The sequence below is a fragment of the Moschus berezovskii genome, chromosome 1 (genome assembly GCF_049115385.1).
Source record: "Moschus berezovskii isolate FMDL1 chromosome 1, NW_MosBer_1.0, whole genome shotgun sequence".
In the NCBI taxonomy this organism is placed as follows: Eukaryota; Metazoa; Chordata; class Mammalia; order Artiodactyla; family Moschidae; genus Moschus; species Moschus berezovskii.
The window spans coordinates 77768106-77786408 of NC_142460.1; the positions used below are offsets into that span (position 1 = coordinate 77768106).

Genomic DNA, 18303 nt, shown 5'->3' on the forward strand with positions numbered 1-18303 from the left:
TAAGAATACTGTATAGTAGTTTGATACCCTCTAGTTTTGTTGGCTCAAAGGAAGAGGAAACAGACTTTGGTAATATTTCATTTGGGTGATTGAGCAGCATTTGCAACTGCAAACAGGTTGAAGTATATTAATACATTTTATCATCTAAGATGACATTAATGTCATATACTGCTCAGTCAAAAATTAAACTTTTATGTATCCATTTTGCCATGAGGTGTTAAACCTTCAATTCTGTACCATTAGAGTAAATATTGGGCTCAGGGCTTAAGTTTCTAACTTCCATTGCACAGCATCTGCTCTGGCTTGCTTTCTGGATTCCCATCTTGCACTTAATTCTGTTCCCTATTTTGTATGCATTACCTTACAACCAGAGCTTTGTCCACCAACTGGCTTTAGTTCTTCGCTTGTTATTCTAACACCTGACTTAACAGATTTCCCTTTGTATCCTTGTCTAAGATACACTAAATGGTTGGAAGATTGCTGTCAGATTTAAACCACATTTAATATAGGCATAGACTTGGACCCCACAAAACATATCTTACATGATGGTGTAGATGGGAAAAGATTTAGGTAATTATGAGAGAGAAATACATAGTTAATAAATACAGAAAATAACTTGCTTTTTTTCTACACAATTTTTTCCTGGATGTACCAGTAGTCTGACCTCAGATGGGCTTGAGATTTTGTTTATATTTTTAAAACCTAAAAGTTTTAGGTGTGGAGGTAAGTTTATGCTATCATTGGATAATACCCATCAGATTCTCTTTCTTTCAGTGGGACTTAACTCCATTGTCATTTCTTCCCATCATAACTCACCCGGACTACCCCTCTCACTGGGTTAGCCCCCCTCCATCTGTCAGTCAGTCCTTTACCAACCTGTCAATCAGTCCTCTGTTAAGGCATGCGTCACATTGTATAGCATTTATTCATACATGTATTTTCTACTTCGGATTTTAAGCTATGTATTAGCAGGAAATACTATCTTTGACCACATACTTTCCAGGGCCTAGCTCAAAGCCTGGTTTATAGTAGGCACTTAATGAAGATTAGCACCTTCATAGTAACAAACAACTCTCAAATCTCAGTGGCTTAAGACAATCTTGGATTGGCAAAGCCCCTCTTCCCCATTATCCTCACTGAGGGAGGTAGGCTAAGGAAGCCTTTACAGACTTGGACACAAGAGGGGTATGGAAATGGTGAATCATGCCAGTTCTTGATGTTTCAGCTTGGAACTGACTCATCACTTTCTCTCATATTTCATTGATCAAAGCAAGGGACATAGGGACCCAATGTCATAAGGATGAGGAAGAACAACACTGCTGTGTTCCTGAAAGGAAAGAACAGGAATAATAGTGAGCAACACCACTGCCTGTTAAGCCAGTGTCTGAGATGTGGTAGGCACTTAATACATAATTAATGAATGAAGTACCTAATACTACCTGTTAGGATTTTAATTTTTTTTATACCATGAGCAGAATCACCTCAAGTAATGAAATAATTGAATAACTACATTAAAAAATGAGCATACTAATATTATTATCTAGCTATATTCAACAAACATCTGGAGACCTTTTTGGCAACACTCTGTTCATTTATTCATATTAGGGAAGTGATTAGTGATATATATTAGTTACATTTGATTTTACACTTTCAGATGTGTAAAGTATGAAATGGTCACAGTAAGTGAAAGTGTTAGTTGCTCAGTTGTGTCTGACTCTTTGTGGCCCCATAGACTATAGCCTGCCAGGCTCCTCTGTCCATGGAATTCTCCAGGCAAGAATGGTGGAATGGGTAGCCAATCCCTTCTACAGAGGATCTTCACGACCCGGGAATCAAACTCTGGTCTCCTGCATTGTGGATAGATTCTTTACTGTCTGAGCCACCAGATTTGTGTAATTAGGATTTTCCCCTGAATCTTTTAGAAGATTTGGAAGAAAACATCGAAGGCTTCAACTAACATATTGTTAGTCTGATAAGAAGTTCTTTAATTTTTTTTTGGAAGAATTAGTGTCTGGCTCAAAAATTGGACAAGAGCTTCAGAAAAATGAACATCTACTCAACTTAAAAGTGAAGTATTGCTTCAGATTGTATATTAGTATTTTACACTAATTTTTTCATTCATTGTCAAGGCAACCCAAACACATGGTATAAAATGTGGAAAATACAAACTAGTTTGAGAAAGATGAATTAAAAATCACTAGTGTGATTTATTTCATTCCATTGTTATTGTTGTAAAATGAGCATATAGCATATGGAAGAGGAAAGAAAAGATACTGGCCTGTGAAACTGCAATACTTTGGCCACCTCATGCGACGAGTTGACTCACTGGAAAAGACTCTGATGCTGGGAAAGGTTGGGGGCGGGAGGAGAAGGGGACAACAGAGAATGAGATGGCTGGATGGCATCACCGACTCTGTGGACATGAGTTTGAGTGTACTCCAGGAGTTGGTGATGGACAGGGAGGCCTGGCGTGCTGTGATTCATGGGGTCGCGGAGAGTCGGACACGACTGAGCGACTGAACTGAACTGAACTGAACTGAATAATGGGGTAGCAATGGAAATAGCAAGAAATGATCAGAGTCAGACAATGTTTTAAGGACAGTGTTGATAGGATTTGTTGATGGATAAAATGAGAAAGGAGGGAATGAAGAAGTGACAGATGGTAGAGGATAGAGGATATAATGATAGAGGAGACCAGTGATGACTCTTCAGATTCTGGCTTAAACATCTGTGTGTAATTCATGTGTATAGGTGGGTGTGTATGTAAGGCTGCACTCATTGTATGTGTAGTTTTTAAAAATTTACTGAACATTATATTAATGTATTTTTTATGTTATAAACATACCTCAAAATAATAAGATTTTAAGTGGTTTAATATATACTCATGACATACTATGGCTTTTAGTTTTTTCCCTATTGTTGGGAAATTAGAGTATTTTTTTCCTTTTAATAAATAGCATGGTAATGTTCTCAGGTTCCACCTACTTCCTTGTTTCCTCAGTTCAAAAAAATTTGACGTGAGGGAATTGGCCATGGTTTGCTGGGATTTCAACATGGCAAACCAACATGTGATACAGTTGGTCAGAAATAGAAGGAACCGAGACTGGATAGAGGTCATCTTGACTTCAGTCCTCCAAGGGGGACATGGTAAGATAGATATAGCTTGAGCCAGACTGGTGTTGCTTTCAAGGTCAGAATTGGTGGTGGTAGACAATTGTTGAGAGGGACATTTGTGACCTGTCAAGACCCAGAGGGCAGGGCCAGACCCCAGCTGGGAAGCAATTCTAAAGGAGAATCTTGAAAAAAAATTTTGAGGTCCAGTTCAAAAGATTATCATGTTTTTTTTCATAAGGGCAGGGCTTTGGGTTGGAGGATAAGGACCCCAAGGCAGAGCTTGTCGGGGGGAAGCTGCAGCTTTGAGGGTATGAGGACTCAGCCCATCACTAGGATTTAAGCAGCCAGACTGTTTCTTGGCCCAACTCTGTGGGTGAAAGGCAGTTCCTTATTAGGCTGCCTGCATTTGCCCAGGAAATCTGTGAGGTTGAGCAAGCAAGATGAAGATCCTCCATCTGAGGCTGGGAGGGAGTGGGGAAGGCTGTGATGGATAATTGAAAACTTGTGTTCTTTGAGTGTCTCTCCTGTGGGACAGTGGGATTCAGGAGGGACTGGAGATATGATAGAAATACTGTACATAACCCGCTTCCTTAAACTTGTATGTCGGTCATAGGAACAAGCACATTATGATATTTATTACTAACCAAGCGTGATTCTGTTTACATATCACATATTACAGAGATGTAGTAACTGGTGTCTGAGGTGCCTAAGAAGTTGGAGGATATTCTTAGCCTTAGTCTTAGTCTGAGTTCAATGAGAATGTTTAAACTGCATTTTTACTTTGATGATAACTTAAAAAAAGTCTTTTGATCCGTTTAAAATATAACTTTTCACATTGGCAGGGCTAGTTTATAATGAAAAGACATTTTTATAGACTATAACTGTAGTAAGTTAATATTGTTCAAACTAGAGTCCAAAACATATTCTTACAGGTATATCCATTTAAGAATTCTTTTATTCACTGTGGAAACTAGAATATTAATCTGAGCCTCAAAGGGTGTGTGGGTTCAGTTCAGTTCAGTTCAGTTCAGTTCAGTTCAGTCGCTCAGTCGTGTCCGACTCTCCGCGACCCCATGAATCACAGCACGCCAGGCCTCCCTGTCCATCACCAACTCCCGGAGTACACTCAAACTCATGTCCACAGAGTCGGTGATGCCATCCAGCCATCTCATTCTCCGTCGTCCCCTTCTCCTCCCGCCCCCAACCTTTCCCAGCATCAGAGTCTTTTCCAGTGAGTCAACTCGTCTCATGAGGTGGCCAAAGTATTGGAGTTTCAGCTTTAGCATCAGTCCCTCCAATGAACATCCAGGATTGATATCCTTTAGAATGGACTGGTTGGATCTCCTTGCAGTATAAGGGACTCTCAAGAGTCTTCTCCAACACCACAGTTCAAAAGCATCGATTCTTCGGCGATCAGCTTTCTTCACAGTCCAACTCTCACATCCATACATGACCACGGGAAAAACCATTGCCTTGACTAGACGGACCTTGGTCGGCAAAGTAATGTCTCTGCTTTTTAATATACTATCAAGGTTGGTCATAACTTTCCTTCCAAGGAGCAAGCGTCTTTTAATTTCATGGCTGCAATCAGCATCTGCAGTGATTTTGGAGCCCAAAAAAACAAAGTCTGACACTGTTTCCACTGTTTTTCCATCTATTTCCCATGAAGTGATGGGACCAGATGCCATGATCTTTGTTTTCTGAATGTTGAGCTTCAAGCCAACCTTTTCACTCTCCTCTTTCACTTTCATCAAGAGGCTTTTGAGTTCCTCTTCACTTTCTGCCATAAGGGTAGTGTCATCTGCATATCTGAGGTTATTGATATTTCTCCCAGCAATCTTGATTCCAGCTTGTGCTTCTTCCAGCCCAGCGTTCCTCATGATGTACTCTGCATATAAGTTAAATAAGCAAGGTGACAATATACAACCTTGACGCACTCCTTTTCCTATTTGGAGCCAGTCTGTTGTTCCATGACCGGTTCTAACTGTTGCTTCCTGACCTGCATACAGGTTTCTCAAGAGGCAGGTCAGGTGGTCTGGGATTCCCATCTCTTTCAGAATGTTCCACAGTTTATTGTGATCCACACAGTCAAAGGCTTTGGCATAGTCAATGAAGCAGAAATAGATGTTTTTCTGAAACTCTCTTGCTTTCTCCATGATCCAGCGGATGTTGGCAATTTGATCTCTGGTGCCTCTGCCTTTTCTAAAACCTGCTTGAACATCTGGGAGTTCACGGTTTACATACTGCTGAAGCCTGGCTTGGAGAATTTTGAGCATGACTTTACTAGCGTGTGAGATGAGTGCAATTGTGCGGTAGTTTGAGCATTCTTTGGCATTGCCTTTCTTTGGGATTGGAATGAAGACTGACCTTTTCCAGTCCTGTGGCCACTGCTGAGTTTTCCAAATCTGCTGGCATATTGAGTGCAGCACTTTCACAGCATCATCTTTCAAGACTTGAAATAGCTCAACTGGAATTCCATCACCACCACTAGCTTTGTTCGTAGTGATGCTTTCTAAGGCCCACTTAACTTCACATTCCAAGATGTCTGGCTCTAGGTCAGTGATCACATTATCGTGACTATCTTGGTCGTGAAGATCTTTTTTGTACAGTTCTTCTGTGTATTCCTGCCACCTCTTCTTAATATCTTCTGCTTCTGTTAGGTCCATACCATTTCTGTCCTTTATCGAGCCCATCTTTGCATGAAAAGTTCCCTTGGAATCTCTAATTTTCTTGAAGAGGTCTCTTGTTTTTCCTATTCTGTTGTTTTCCTCTATTTCTTTGCATTGATCACTGAGGAAGGCTTTCTTATCTCTCCTTGCTATTCTTTGGAACTCTGCATTCAGATGCTTATAGCTTTCCTTTTCTCCTTTGCTTTTCGCCTCTCTTCTTTTTACAGCTATTTGTAAGGCCTCCTCAGACAGCCATTTCGCTCTTTTGCATTTCTTTTCCATGGGGATGGTCTTGGTCCCTGTCTCCTGTACAATGTCACGAACCTCCGTCCAGAGTTCATCAGGCACTCTATCAATCAGATCTAGTCCCTTAAATCTATTTCTCACTTCCACTGCATAATCATAAGGGATTTGATTGAGGTCATATCTGAATGGTCTAGTGGTTTTCCCTACTTTCTTCAATTTAAGTCTGAACTTCGCAATAAGGAGTTCATGATCTGAGCCACAGTCAGCTCCTGGTCTTGTTTTCGCTAACTGTATACAGCTTCTCCATCTTTGGTTGCAAAGAATATAATCAATCTGATTTCGGTGTTGACCATCTGGTGATGTCCATGTGTAGAGTCTTCTCTTGTGTTGTTGGAAGAGGGTGTTTGCTATGACCAGTGCATTCTCTTGACAAAACTCTATTAGCCTTTGCCCTGCTTCATTCCGTGCTCCAAGGCCAAATTTGCCAGTTACTCCAGGTGTTTCTTGACTTCCTACTTTTGCATTCCAGTCCCCTATAATGAAAAGGACATCTTTTTTGGGTGTTAGTTCTAAAAGGTCTTGTAGGTCTTCATAGAACCGATTAACTTCGGCTTCTTCAGCATTACTGGGTGGGTTCAGATGGGTGTAAAAGAAGGAGAAAGGTGTTTCCATGAGAGGAGAGAGTTAGATCAAGGATGATCGTGGTGCCTCTGGGATGCCTGGGAACTTGAAGAACATATCAGTTTCAGGTTTCTAGATATTCTCCCTGACCCTGATACGTCAGGAATGTGGGGACCACTCTCCCCTCTACTATTGTAATACCAACCTTTTTCTGATGGATGCAGGAAGTTTTTTAAATCTTTTTGTTGAGAAGGTAACCCTCATCGTCCTCTTTTAAAGAATCATCTTCTAACCCTCATGTTATTGATCATAAAATTATCTTTCTCTGCTAGAATGTGAATTCAGTTTCCCTAGAACTTCTGAGTGGTTAATGTTTCTTACAGAGACATCTAAAGGAAAGCCCATTGCCTCATCCCTTCAGGTGTTTGCTAGATACTCAGGAAGCAGGTGGTCCTCCAGGGAGCAGAACACTAAAGGGTCTTTGTCTTTTTTAGATACCACCCCCTCATCTTGCACCTGTACTTGGTGTTAGGGATTTGTTCCTTTCAAATATCACTGATGTTCTCTTGAATTATTTTTCTTTTGTTCAGAAAACATCCCAGATCAGTGGTCTTTAGTCATCTTCACTTTTCAGGACAGCTTTACTAGGTTTATTACTAAAACAGCAAAATATTGGATTGCCAGCCTATTTGTGTACCCATGTAGGCTAACAAGTGGTTGGTCTTTTTAAATCTTTGTTAAGTAAAGCAATCTCTCCCTCTCTTTTTTTTTTTTTTCTTTGCAGATTCCAGCAAGATTATGGCAGAGCAGAGCCACATGCAAAAGCAGCTGGATTTACAGAATGGTAGCTTAGAGGCAGGCTTTGTGGAGAATTCCCTCGAAAACGATTCCCAAAACATGATGGAGAGCCTGAGCCCAAAGAAATATTCTTCCAGTCTGAGATTTAAAGCCAATGGAGACTGTTCTGGCTCCTATTTAACCCTCTCACAACCTGTGCCTGCTAAAAGAAGCCCTTCTCCTTTGGGAACCAGTGTCAGAAGTAGCCCTTCTTTGGCCAAAATTCAGGGAACTAAGCCGTTCTCTTGCGATGGAAGTGACAAAAGTATTTCCATGAAACCGCCCACCCCTTTACGCAGCACTTCACCCTCCCTGAGTGGATATGCACTTGGGAGAGCAGACTTTGATCATTTTCTTGGCCGGGACACCGAAAGGTCCTTGAGGCTTTCAGAGAAGCCTCCCTATTCCAAATATAGCTCAAGGAATAAATCCCATGACAATGTCTACTTTCTCGGAGGGCTGGAAGGCCGAAAAGCATCTGGCTCGCTCCTGACCATGTGGAATGGAAGTTCTCTGAGTGACACTGGCTCCTCGCCCATCAGCAGGTCAGGGGCGGCCAGCATGCCTTCAAGCCCAAAGCAAGCCAGGAAAATAAGCATCCAGGACAACCTGACACTTCAGCCCAAGTTGAGCAGACACCGGGACCCGGCATCTGAAAACATCAGTTTAAGAACCAGGAAGTACTCTAGCGGCAGCCTGAGTCACATGGGCGCCTACAGCCGCTCTCTCCCCAGGTTGCATAGAGCCACCGAGAACCAGTTGGCACCCCTCAGTCTGCCTCCAAGAAGCTCTCTGGGCAATTCCAAACGAACGAAACTGGGGGAAAAGGATCTACCTCATAGCATCATAGACAATGACAATTACCTGAATTTTTCTTCTTTGAGCTCAGGAGCTTTGCCCTATAAAACCTCTGCCTCCGAGGGCAGTCCGTACGTAAGTTCCACCCTCAGCGTGCCTGCCAGTCCTCGAGTGGCTCGCAAGATGCTTCTGGCCTCCACCTCCTCCTGCACCTCTGACGACCTTGACAGGGCTTCCTACTCGGGTACCAGCCCAGGTCATTCGTTTCCTCCAGGGGAGCTGGACCGAGCGTTTGCAGCCAGAAGGAACTTCTCTTGTGGATCTGTCGAGTTTGATGATGCAGACTTAGACAGCCTCAGACAGGCCTCAGGAACCCCCCAGCCTGCCCTTCGGGAACGGAAAAGCAGCATTAGTTCCATTTCCGGACGAGACGACCTGATGGATTATCACCGGCGGCAGAGGGAGGAGAGACTCAGGGAGCAGGAGATGGAGCGATTGGTAATCTCTTCATCTGACTTGACCTCACTGTTTCATTGAGCAGCTTCTTGGAGACAAGCTCCAAGGATACATGTAGGCGTGTGGAATTTCCCTGTGCACCTGCTCCTGGTGTCCCTCCCTAGATTTCCTCCTGCTAACCTTCCTCTTCCCAAATCACTATTATTAGTCACATAGGGCTGTTTTGAAGGCCTCCATGTACCTAATGTTATATTAAATTGCTCTGCAGAGGCCTCACAACTATAAATTCTTGATAAATCTAACAAAGGTAGTTGTGAATTTTACTGAATTTCTTTAAAACTCTTACGGTCTTTTAAGACTATGAGGAAAAACTGATGTGTATTATTTACATCATCAAATTTGAATGTATATGCTATGATGGTAGTAGTCAGTGAAATGACAACTCACTGGGAATTAGGCAGTAAGTTTTTCTGTATAGCAAGTTGTCTGAGAAGTTGAAAGTTTGCCCCAGTGGTGCTCAACCGTTTTTCTGCACTGGATACACACACTTACACACACACACCACAGATCATACTTCAGCCATGTCTGAATACATATAATGACTACAAACTTCACATGTCCCCAAAGTTACTGAGTTGTCTTTTTCTATGGATTTATGATTACTATAAAAATATTGAAAATAGAGGGAACAGGAGAGTCCCACTAATGAATGAGAACAAGCTGACACATTTTTCTATTCTCTTTTCTTTTAAGAATAAATTTTTTAGGGTGAATACCTGTCAGATTATTTTGATTCATTAATGATTAATGGTTTCCTTAACATAGGAAGCAGTAGGATGGTAGAGCTGATATTCTGAAGTATAGAGTATCAAAGTATTTTAGTTACTATAAAAAAGTATGCTGGAATAAGATTTCTGAATCCCATGCAAAGCTAGTTAATGCCCAACCGGACAGTAAAATTTTAACTTTTGGATTATAATGATCTGAAACTGTTTACCTCTATACAGGGCAGCATTTTCTTGAAATTTTAGAAAAGTAATTATCTGTATCAGTTGCAGCTCTTGGTAAGTTAATGTCTATCCTTACAGAGTTTCCAAATGTCCTGATCCATATACTAGTGAATGAAGACAAATGTGTATGCCCCAGAGAACTTGGTGTCCTGTGGATGGGGATAGCAGTTTCTTTGTTACCATACCTGATCTCCAAATATTTTTCATGATCACAAAAAGGCATTATATTTGGGCTTGATTCATTGACATAAATTAGAAAAGGTTGTAATTAGCATATAAATGCCTTCTTGTATGTGAATAGCAAACCTAGCACTATACTGTACTGAACCACTCTCATTGATAAAACCAGAGAATCTATCTGATAATTTATTAAAGTATCTAAGCGAACATTTCAATGGTTTCATCTCCCCAGAGGTCTTCCTTAAATGCTCTTATTTACTCTTCTGTTCTAAGGAAAAGAAACCAAACTTGAAGTTCATTGCCAGCAGGTTCCATCTTTAGCATGTGTAAGTGTTGGTAAAGTTCTCTTTCCTCTGCTGCTGCTGCTGCTAAGTCACTTCAGTCATGTCAGACTCTGTGTGACCCCATAGACGGAAGCCCACCAGGCTCCCCTGTCTGTGGGATTCTCCAGGCAAGAACACTGGAGTGGGTTGCCATTTCCTTCTCCAATGTGTGAAAGTGAAAGTGAAGTCGCTCAGTCGTGTCCGACCCTTAGCAACACCACGGACTGCAGCCTACCAGGCTCCTCCACCCATGGGATTCCTCTAGTTTTACCAAATCTGCTAAGGTTCCTGGCAATCCAGTGACCTTTCTTACTGCCTATAAGGTTGGTGTCCTGTAAGCCACAAACAGGTCCTAGATCAACTTCTTAGAAGAGGTTTTGGGTATTAACTTCAGATATGAGGTTGTAACCCTTTTTCCTTTATAAAGAGCTTGTAATAAGAAATGAGGCTTATTTTTAAGTAAGACACTCTACATTTGCCTGCTATTGCATTGTCTATTTGTCTGATTACATCACAGTGAAACGGAAAACAGATTCTTATTGAGTGTATGCAAATAATGTTATTGCCATTAAAAAGTAAAGTGACTTAGAAAAGAATCAGTTCAGTTCAGTTTAGTTCAGTTGCTCAGTCGTGTCCGACTCTCCGCGACCCCATGAATCACAGCATGCCAGGCCTCCCTGTCCATCACCAACTTCCGGAGTTCACTCAAACTCATGTCCACAGAGAATATCACTTCCTAAATTCTGAGAGGCCAAGGAGAACAAACTGCCATTAAAAGAATGTTCATTTAGTTTGCAAAATCGGAGTCAACTGAATTGAGGGTTAGCGATAGATCAAGATGAACGGTAAAAGGGTTTTCCCTATCAGAAAATAGAACATTAAGATTAATGCCAATAATTTTCCAGAACACATATCTGCATTTAGAAATCAGATTTCCAGTTTCAGTTCCATGAGTTCTATATAATTAATTCTTATTCCTCTAGTCTTGAGTCATTAAATTGATTTCATATAGTCATCTATTTCTGGACTAAATTAAGTCCTGAATGTCTGATTTAGTTGCTAGTACTATATGATACTTGCCTATATAATGCCAGCTCTTCTGTCAGCCTCTGCCTGTAAGTCCATTCTTTGAAATGTTAAGAGTAAAGAGTATCTGGTAAAGCTCTGTCCATGAGGCTCCGAGACTGTCTTTCTTTGTTAAAGGCACATCCTCATCTATAATTTAAGCACTCTTTCAGCAAGCATGAGAAGAAACCACAGACTATTGGGTGAGGGTAAGGACAAGTGGCTGTGGTTAATCTACAGTAAATTTAACAAACTTGATCATCAAGAAAGAAAGTCTGATCTTCTATTATGCAATAGGATGTTGATCTTATTTAATTAGTGTTTCACGTAAGGGTAAAAATATACTATAGAGGGTGAGGATATTGATGTATATCCAGGGCCTTTCCATAAGGTATGCAATCACCGAGCTTTATAAAATTTTACCTATAAAAAATTAGATGAGGGAAAGCTGAGCTTCTCATTTGATCTGACAAATCTTCCTATGCATTTTTTTTGATAGTGTTGAGCTATTTATACAAGGGGTGTAGTGAATAAACCTAAATATTTCTAGCATTCTTTTTGTAAGGTTAAGAAAAAAAAATCTTTGTCATTGCCCAAGGGTCCTTTGGGAAAACTTAGAGATAGTTCAAGTGTGAAAGTTATCTTTGAAAAATTTGTTTTCCTGAATTTAGGGTCTGATCTTGGGAAGGCAAAATCAAATATTAATTAGAGATTAATGATATAGGATTATGGATGCCTGAGAAAATGAATGTTGCAGTTTGATTACCTAATAAAATGAGGATAAGTTATTTATTATAAATAATAAATCTTAAAGTAATCAGAAATGACCTATTTTGATCATTTTAAATATGCAAGTATATATCCCGGTTAGGACAAGACACAACAGATTATTTTCTTGAGATGCTGAACTCTTCTCTCTGGACAGATTACAAAAATAAACTTTTACTACCTTTTGTAAGCATAGGCTGATTTCTCCAAGTTTAGTAAGTAGGTCTTTCATTAAGAGATAACTCTATTTTAGTTTTACATTAACAGGATGCTTCTCATGAAAAAGTTACTTCATAAATAAACTCATCAGTGCCATTCAAATTTTGCCAAAATTTTAACATTTTATTACATCTTTATAGAATTAACTTTGTAAATGTTATAAACCAAGTCAAATATGCTCCTTTTCTGCAAATCTCAAATTTTTCATGTAATTTTATTCATTTTATTAAAGTACTGTTGATTTACAATATTGTATTATTTTCAGATGTGCAATATGGTGATTCAGTATTTTTATAGATTATATTCCACTTAAAGATTATAAGATATTGACTATATTCCCTGTGCTATACCATATAGATCATTGTAGTTTTTTATTTTATACGTAGTAATATGTGCCTCTTAATTCCCTACTCCTGTAAGTCCCTCCCACTACCCTCTCCCCACAGGCAACTACGAGTTTGTTCTTCATGTCTGTGAGTCTGTTTCTGTTACGTTTATTCATTTGTTTTATTTTTTAGATTCTACATGTAAGTGCTAACATACAATATTTGTCTTTGTCTAGCTGACTTATTTATTAAGCATAATACCCTACAGGTCCATCTGTGTTGCTGCAAATGGGAAAACTTCATTCTTTCCATAGCTGAGTAATATTCCATTGTCTGTGTATACTACATCTTTTTTCATCAGCTGTCAATGTATCCACTTGTTCGAAAGTGATAGTCATTTAAATTCTAAAAGATCTACATTTTTTACTCCCTTTTTGATGTCATGTTTTACATCTTCATGTCTATCCCTTAGTTGTTCATTGTAGTTATCGTTGATTTTACAATTTTTCTCTTTTAGTTTTCATGCTCGATTATTATAGTTGATCCACAGCCTTTACTATAAATTTGCCCCACCTGCGGGATTTTTCCTTTCCTATAAATTCTCACTTCTTATTGTAGCCTTTTGTTTTCCTCTTAGAGAAGACACTTTAACACTTCTTTTAGGGTCACTTTGGAATTGATGAACTCAATATTTTCTTGTCTGAGAAATACTTCGTCTCTTCTTCACTTCTGAAGGATAACCTTGTTGGGTAGAGTATCCTAGGTTGCAGGTTTTTCCCTTTCAGCATTTTAAATATATCGTGCTACTCCCTTCTGGCCTGCAAAGTTTCTGAAGAAAAAAGAACTGATAACTTTGTGGGGATTCCCTTGTATATGGCTCTGTTTTTCTCTTGCTGCCTTTAAAATTCTCTCTTCAAAATTAACATTTGCCATTTTAATTAAGATATGTCTTGATGTGGGTCTTTTTCAGTTCATCTTGTTTGGGACTACCTATGTGTCCTGTACCTGGATATCTGTTTCCTTCTTCAGATATATTTTCCAGCCCATCCCTCTCTCTTTTCTTCTTGAGGGAACCCTATAATGTGAATATTATAATGCTTGATACTGTTTCAGAGGTTCCTTGAACCATCCTCATTTTTTAAAATTTGTTTTTCTTTTTGTTATTATGATCAGGTGATTTCCTTTTTTTCTGTCTTTTAGAGCACTTATCACTAGGTGTATTACCTCATCTTCTTTTAATTCCTTCTAGTGTATTTTTCATTTCTGTTATTGTATTCTTCAGCTCTGACTGGTTCTTTTTTTATATATATTTTCTAGTTCCTTTTTGAAATTTTCACTGTGTCCATCTATTTTCTCAAATACTATTATAAGCACTTTTATAATTAATGCTTTTAATTTTTTACCTGATAAATTATCTATCTAATCTTTAGGGGTGTTCTCAGCACTGTTTTTTGTTCTGCTATTTGAAACAAACTCCTCTGTCTTCTCATTTTGTTTAAATTTCTCTGTTTTTATGGAATTAGGTAAATACTTACCTGTTGCAGTTGTGAAGGTGTGTCCTTGTGTGGGAGTGGCCCTGTGCAGTTTGTGGGAATTCAGTGACTTTAGTGGGAGAGTTGGATCTGAAGTGAGCATGGGTGGCACTTTCCCCTGGGGTGTATTGTCAGCTGTCACCTTTGAAGGAGGTAAGGATGGAGATGGAGAGGTGGAGCCAGGTCCCCTTGTAAACCTGGGCTTCTCCTATGCTTAATGACTGAAATCCTTATATTGGAGGCAGGCCCAGCTCTCAGGGTACTGGAGCAGAAGCCCTTTGGGTTGGATTCAGACTGGTTCCATTCCCTCTAATGGTGTGCTTTCTCTTCACAGTGGTACTTCCACCCTAGAGAAGAGCAAGCCAGAGCTAGAAGGCCTGGTTTCGGTACTGGGTTCAGACTGTGTTGCATGCTGAGACAGTCCCAGCAAGCCAGTCAGAGTCCCAGGCAGTTTCCACTTTGTTGCCTTCAAGACCACTTGCAGCCACATCTGCCTTTACCCTTTTCAGAGACAGAACATGGTTGAGCTGGCTCTACTTCCTCTGTATGGACATCCCTCTGTCTTCCAAAAACAGCAGCGTTGCCCTAGTATGGTACAGCAGTAGGGCAGGAGGGACTGCAGTAGGCACCCTATTCAGGCAGGGCTGCAGGGTAGGATGGTTGTGAGAAACCATCTAGAGCCCTGAGCAGTTTCAGTCTGCTTTCTGCCCCTTGCTCTGGGAGTAAGGAAACGTGTGTGCTCTTCACAAGTGGAGTCTCAGTTTCTTACAGCCCTCCAGTAAGTCCCACTGGTTTTCAAAGCAGCTGAAGGGTCACATTTTCTGGTGTTTTACCAAGGACTGGGGTGCCCACTATTTGGCTTGAACCCATCACTCTCCAGGGAGGATCCCTGAACCAGTGATAACCTCTTCATCTTCTGCATCCCCTCATGGAGATGCGAGTACCAACCTCCTAGTTTTCTCTCCCTTCCTACTTGACTGTGTGTGGGCCCTTCTTTACCGACTTGGTTGTAGAAGAGCCTCCAATTTGTGCTCATTGGAAGTTGCTCCACACGTGGTTGTACTTTTAATGTGTTTGTGGTGGGGTCAGTTGAGCTCAGCATCCTCTTTCCACTATCTTGAACTCCCTAACATCAAAATCTACAATTTTTAAATTTCTGTTAACTTTCGTTCTTCACAGTCTTCTTCCGCTTTCTGGAACAACCAGACACTAAGGCAAATGACTTAAGATATTGTAAATAATGTTTAAGGTGACACATCACAGAATATAATTACTATTGATATAAAAAGACTTGTCACAATTATAATTCGGTGTAGTCGAACATGAATTTTGTATTTTTTAAATCTTATACTGTATATAGAAATAATCTTAAACATCTTTTTAGTAAACTAGTACAAGACATTAAAGAAGTTCAGATCAACTAATCTATGATAAAACTAAGCTAAACTTATCTTAAAGATGAAATTATAGTTGTATTATACTATGCACTGATAAGATAATGCAAAGACATATAGCTGTTTTTTAAGCTAAATTATCAAATCAATGTTTGATAATTTGTATAAAGATTCACTTAAGTCATATAAACTTGTTTTCTATGGAAAAGAAAACTGTTTTCTGAAGTCAAGACTTTTCTTAAAAATAATACATTTAAATTTTTAGAATTTCATTTTCGGGGAAATTTTGGGAATATTAGATTTATTTAAATGCTTATTAGTCTCTATAAACCAATCATAATAGAGGTCCTTTATTTTAATTTATTATTATCTTCAGGAAGTAGGAAAATATTTCACTCTCACATGGTGATATTTTTTCTGTTACAGAGACTGGGGAAAAAATATTGTCCTGATTTGAGTTCATAGATAGAAAAATAACAGATGAGAAAGAACGACAAACAAATGCTAAACCGTGCTCACTGGAGAAAGTCTGGCTTCCAGTTCTACCTGACAGATCACCAAATGGTCAAATCATAAAACCAGATTCCCAGTTATTGCACCATTAATGCAGAAAATTATCAGTTATTTGCAAACAAAAATCCCGCTCAGACGTAGACAAGAATCAGAAACACAGAGTAGGTAAACACAAACGTTAGAGGACACTGAGTCAGTGAGGGTAAAGTTCTGCTGCCATTTGAGATTTACTCCAGGAGCCAAGAAAAGCTATGCCTGGGCTTCCAGCCTATGAGATATTGTTCATGAGTAGTACAGTTCAGTTGGCTCTTCAGGATCCACTGGGACAATTAACTGTAATCTCCATGTTGTCAAAGCATAATTTTCAAAAAGTAAACCCAACTCTTAAACAAATATAAAATTCAGTTCAGTTCAGTTCAGTCACTCAGTCATGGCCGACTCTCCGTGACGCCAGGCCTCCCTGTCCAAAAGATGCCAAAGATTTATTGAATTCATTAATGAGGAAACCGAGCAGGATAAAGTAGATACACTAAGCATAATTTCTGTAGTAATTTTTAACAAGTTTTGACTGTCTCAGTGTTCCATTTGGATTTTTTTTTTTACATGTGCAATCTTTATTTGAAAACTTAAGATAATTCTTTAAAGTATTAAAGACTGAACCCTAATCATGAACCTCCAAAGACCTACTAAAGGGATACAACTGTTCACAGTGAGTCAGCATTAAATAGCTTCCAACTGCTGCGCTATTTGAGGTTTTTTTTTTAATAATTTTTCTTCCTTCTTTCTTGCTCTAAGCTGCAAGTTTTTCTTTTGTCATTGTGCCAATCTTTTTTTAATTTATAACTTTTAGAAACCAGATATCAAGTCTTGTTTAAAAATATTGCCAACTATGAGTTACTAGGTGCAAGTGAGGTCTTGAGAGGGTCCTGTGTGCATGAAGTGTGTGTACTTCAGCTCATAGACCTTGTGACATTATTTTGGGCTGGTGAGTGGTCATTTAAACTTCCCAGTTCTGAGCTGCTTTCCAAGTAGAGGTAATGGATAAGGTACCTCTAATGGGCTGGACTCGGAGAAGGCAATGGCAAGCCACTCCAGTACTCCTGCCTGGAAAATCCCATGGATGGAGGAGCCTGGTGGGCTGCAGTCCGTGGGGTCGCTGTGGGTCGGACACGACTGAGCGACTTCACTTTCACTTTTCACTTTCACACATTGGAGAAGGAAATGGCAACCCACTCCAGTGTTCTTGCCTGGAGAATCCCAGGGACGGGGGCTTCCGTCTATGGGGTCACACAGAGTCGGACACGACTGAAGTGACTTAGCAGCAGCAGCAGCAATGGGCTGGAATGCTGATCTTTTGACAAACTAGATGTTTCAAAGACTAAAGAAATCATTATAAAGTAGACAAGATATTATTTTGTTCATCTCATTTGAGTCCTGCCTCCCTTCCAGTAATATAGAGGTAGTGATGGCCCTCTAGTTCATCTTATGGTCCAAGACAGTCAAAGTCATTTTAAGAAGAAAAGGGGAAAATTAAAAGCTTAAAGCAAATCCTGCTGCTATTAAGACTTTATTTGGCTCCATCACCAGAAGCATCTGTGTGCTATTGTGGAGAACTGGTGGATTCCCACAGCTTGCTTTGTAGCAATCCAATGTTTGCTTTCTGGTTGATGACAGTCATCTGCAGTGCCTTGATAAACAGCATTGTCGCCATTTAGAACTATGTAGAACCACACTTGGCATTCATTTCTCCATGCATGGAACAAGTTGTAATATGATGCCAGTTCTCATGAGGCACCATGGAATAAGATTTTCTAACTTTTTACATACTCTACCACCCTGGGGATGAGGTTGACTTCCATGGTATTTATTACTTGAATAGGTGAAATGTCTGGGACAGCAATTGTCTGCAATTTATATGTTTTGTCCTAATAGCCTCTCTGAAAATACTTTACAACAAAAGAATTTTAAGTCGCAAAGGGCTGGGACCATGCCTGTCTTACTCACTGCTGTACGTCTCTACCTCGTAGCCAAGTATTCAGAATATAGGAATCAATGTACACATGTTTTTAGAAAGTAAATGAATCGCTTTCATTCTGGCTTTCCTTATTCTGTGGCTGAAGTCTGCACCCTGGGTTCCCAGATCTCAAAGTTAGGTTTATGCATGTAGTACTAGGTAACAGTGAAGCTGTCTACAAAAGGATGCAAATATCTCAGCATAAATGAATTCTTTTT

At 39.7% G+C, this 18303-nt stretch overlaps 1 protein-coding gene across 6 annotated transcripts in view; it reads left to right on the plus strand.

Moving 5' to 3' along the window:
* PHLDB2 (pleckstrin homology like domain family B member 2) overlaps positions 1 to 18303 on the plus strand; it is a 261403-nt gene that overhangs the window by 155465 nt on the left and 87635 nt on the right. For all 6 annotated transcript variants that reach the window (XM_055421436.2, XM_055421114.2, XM_055421285.2 and 3 more), the window contains one exon: positions 7435 to 8783. In XM_055421436.2, the coding sequence (XP_055277411.2) occupies positions 7435 to 8783 (1349 nt within the window). The remainder of the gene's footprint in view (positions 1 to 7434; positions 8784 to 18303) is intronic.